This window comes from Cladophialophora immunda (assembly GCF_000835495.1).
Source record: "Cladophialophora immunda strain CBS 83496 unplaced genomic scaffold supercont1.112, whole genome shotgun sequence".
In the NCBI taxonomy this organism is placed as follows: Eukaryota; Fungi; Ascomycota; class Eurotiomycetes; order Chaetothyriales; family Herpotrichiellaceae; genus Cladophialophora; species Cladophialophora immunda.
In genome coordinates, this window is record NW_015622652.1 from 723 (window position 1) to 4138 (window position 3416).

At 55.6% G+C, this 3416-nt stretch overlaps 1 protein-coding gene across 1 annotated transcript; it reads right to left on the reverse strand.

Moving 5' to 3' along the window:
- Positions 1-1271: 1271 nt before the first annotated feature.
- PV07_12748 (uncharacterized protein) lies at positions 1272-2926 on the reverse strand (the record flags this gene model as incomplete). The annotated part of the gene is made up of 3 exons (XM_016400310.1): positions 2371-2926; positions 2303-2324; positions 1272-2247 (listed from the first exon to the last, which is right to left on the reverse strand). The coding sequence occupies exons 1-3, from the start codon at positions 2723-2725 to the stop codon at positions 1272-1274; spliced, it is 1353 nt and encodes a 450-aa protein (XP_016242044.1). The 5' UTR covers positions 2726-2926.
- Between the last annotated feature and the right edge of the window lie 490 nt (positions 2927-3416).

A 3416-nucleotide genomic window follows, 5' to 3' on the forward strand; every position in this document is an offset into this window, starting at 1 on the left:
GAGAGAGAGAGAAGGAGAGAGAGAGAAGGAGGAGAAGGAGGCACGGATGGGCGAAGGGGGGTTGGGGCGGTTCGGTTGGGCCTGTCGGTCGCTGCCAATCTTTCCCCGTCGTAGAGGATCCGCAGTCGCCAAAGCTTCTGCCCGTGACCGTGAGGCCCTGCGGGCGAAGTCTCACCCTAGAGTGCTCCTCTCCATTGTCCTTTTGTGGACGTCGTACCGTGGTCACTGCCATTGGAAAGGCCCTCTCCCAAACTCATGTTGCCCCTATACCTATGACCCTCGATATCAATTTTGGTTGCGGTAGCATCGTTCAGCCCCTTGAGCCCCCGGTCAGTCGCTTTGGGGTGCACCATATCTCTCGACCGGACCACGTCGACACATTGGACACTGTCTGACCCATTCATTCATGGGACGAATCTATCCTCTCTCCGATCTTACCTCTGCCCGCGGCGTGTGCAAGAGAATACACAGACCGATCCTCAGAATCCTCCGGTGAGGAAGAGGGAAGAAAGGAAAGCTAACACAAAGTACGGTTGACTTCCCCGTGATCGAACCTCTTCGACGTTCCTCCGACCATCTACCGTCGATACGACGACCTCGTTCTTACGGCGGTGCCCGAACAGAGACGAATGAGAGAACCTACAATCCTGACACGACCCTCGCCCGCACGCGACCGAGATAAGGGCCTCGAAATGGACAAGAACCGAGAAGTGCGAATAGTAGGGACAATGCAAGTATATACGCGTATGGAGATGTGGAACGAAAGAGAGTCGGCGGGATCGCTCGCTGACGCGCTCGGAGACGCCTGGGTTTTTACGCCTCTCTGAAGGAAATGAAAATGCATGTACACGCACATCCGTGATTTCGTACAAAGTACGAGAAAATTCTACCGACGCCGGGTCCTATCTATCGGAGTGGCAGTTCTCCATGGTGCCGGATGGCGAGCGACCGTGTCCTACGGCGGGAGGGAATCTACACGGCCCATCCGGTCTCTAGGAAGTCCGAAGCTGCTTCTGGCGGCCGAAGGCGTGACACCGAATGTGAACTCTACCCGGCCATCCCTCGGCATCGCGTCGCCTGGCATAACACTTCCCGTCCGTGGTGTTCCGTCTGTCAAGACTTGATGGTTGTTCGGGGAAAGATAAACGATTAAGGTCCTTCGCCAGGCTCGATCCAAAGGTGGCGGCGCGCCAGACCCTTCCAAGAAATCGCATCCACGAAAAGGTGATTCCCTGAAGGGACGGTGATGACTCATGTGAGCCGCCCTGCACCTAGGTCGAGATGTCGAGAATGGCCCTCTTTTTGGAAATGCGAGGACTGTCTATGATATCAATTGGGTGCATACCTCCCGGCGGTGGCGCTCTTGTTGGATAAAGGGTTTTAACTATCTGCATCAATTTACCAATGACCACGTAGTCGTTCGGTTCTGCCATCGTCGGGTTCCGTTCTAGCAATTCTTTGACGGCGTGCAGCGCTCGAATGATATCTTCCTCGGCCGGCGAGGCCGTGCTGTTAACGGGTGAGGTATCCACGGGCCGTGGCAGTGGTGGAGGCTGCATAGGCGAGAGGGGCACCCCTGCAAGGGAGTCGATGTTGGGATCACTCTTGTGTCGTTGCCCCATCTGCCGCGGGTGTGAGGATGGGTGAGAACCTGTTCTAAGACCCGGTGCGTGGGAGTATGTCTGGCTGCTTGGACGATAAGAGGTCCCGAACGCATCGTCCGCGCCCTCGATCCTGCTCGTGCCAACCCGTTGAGTTTCGGGGGTTAGTTGCCTATCTCCAACGCCAAAAGGATCTGTGTGGGTCTCTATTTTGACCGTGGACCCTTGAGTGTGCTCCTCAATTGTCGACATCGGAGGAGAGACAAGGCCATTGGAAGACGTGGGTGAGCCGTCTAGAGCGGTTTGTGATGGTGAGATCGAGCTGGGATTTACTAGGGTTGCGTTGGGATTGACCTTGGGGTCAATGAGACCGGTCTTACCCTTGAATTCCTCCAGCCAGTCAGTGTTTAAAGTAGTCGCTTGGCCGCTCTTCCTGCACGAGTATAGATGAGCTTGGTTCTGAAGATCCTCGTCCGTGACGGAGAGCCCGTTCTCTTGTCGATTCTTGACCCAATTGGTGAGGGTCTTCTCAATGTCCGGTGATTTGGCCTTGGACGTCTTGATCGGACTGACGCGACTGACGCGGTCCCCGTTCGTCTGCGGATTCATGTACTTGTCCCGCTGCCCCAGGATCTTCGATACCGTGCTACACACCATTAGTCCACGGGATATGATCCACCAGCACCGGACGTCGCGCATACCTCCTCTCCACGTTGAACTTCGCTAGACGGGGTCAGAACGAACGATGACGTTGAGCGCGGTCACATACCTCCTATCTCACTCTGCTTTTTCTCCGGATGCTGCTCGGCTTCAATGCACATCTGGCGGCGTTCCTCATCGGTCAGCTTGCGGCGAGATGTGTTCGTCCCGGCGCTGGTTGGGATCATATCAGATTTTGATCCTGCAAACACGGGAGTAGATCCGGGCGGCGCCGGTAAAATGGGCGTATAGGGGTCCTGAGGTTGACCAGCCAGCATACTAGGCCACAAAGTGTTGTTGTGTGCGGCCCAGACTGCTGCAGACGGGGACGGAAATGGCGAAAGTCGTTGTACGGCATGGTCCGGTTCCACCAGTGTCGGCGTGGTATGGTGATAGCAGTATTGGAGTTGTGGATATTCCTGCATTGGTGAGACCGTCGTTTGAAGACTGGAGGAATAACCGTTGGAGGCACCGTCAGAGATACCGTTTGGTACGTCCACTCGGCCGTTTTTGGGCTATCGCTGGAATATGGTGAATCACGATTTTCTGATGGCGTGCTCAACGAGGACCATCATCGACACTCGATTATTTGGCGGATGCTATACAGAGCGCTCGAGAGATCGAGGGACCACCATAGTGATGAGACAAAGCCGCGACGTCGCGGATTTCGCGCCCTTCTTAACCAAACCATGAGGATCATTTCCTTCCGAATAGATCGCGCGCGGGGTAGGCCGGTCGGATCGATGGCTTTACCAGCTTGAACCCCTTCTTATCAATTTGCACGCCACATGCATGAATCTCCCGCAGCGACGAACGGTTCTGCCCCCTGCTCACGCTTGAGACATGTGGCTGCGACACTAACGTGGAACGGCTAACACGTTGGATGCTGGGGTAAAAGATACGATGTGGGTGGGCCACGGTCGGTTAGAGGGATCGTTCCATTGGGCATGATGTGAGGTTACAGTCGGCTACCTACAGCTTGTGGAACGGCGTCGACCACTTATCCGTCGAGCAGGATCACTTCAAGCGGCAGGCGCTGAGAACAGCAAGTTTACTTTGGTGGGTCCAATAGCTCAGTCGGAGCTCGACCCTTTCATCGAGCCCTCCACCCCCCCC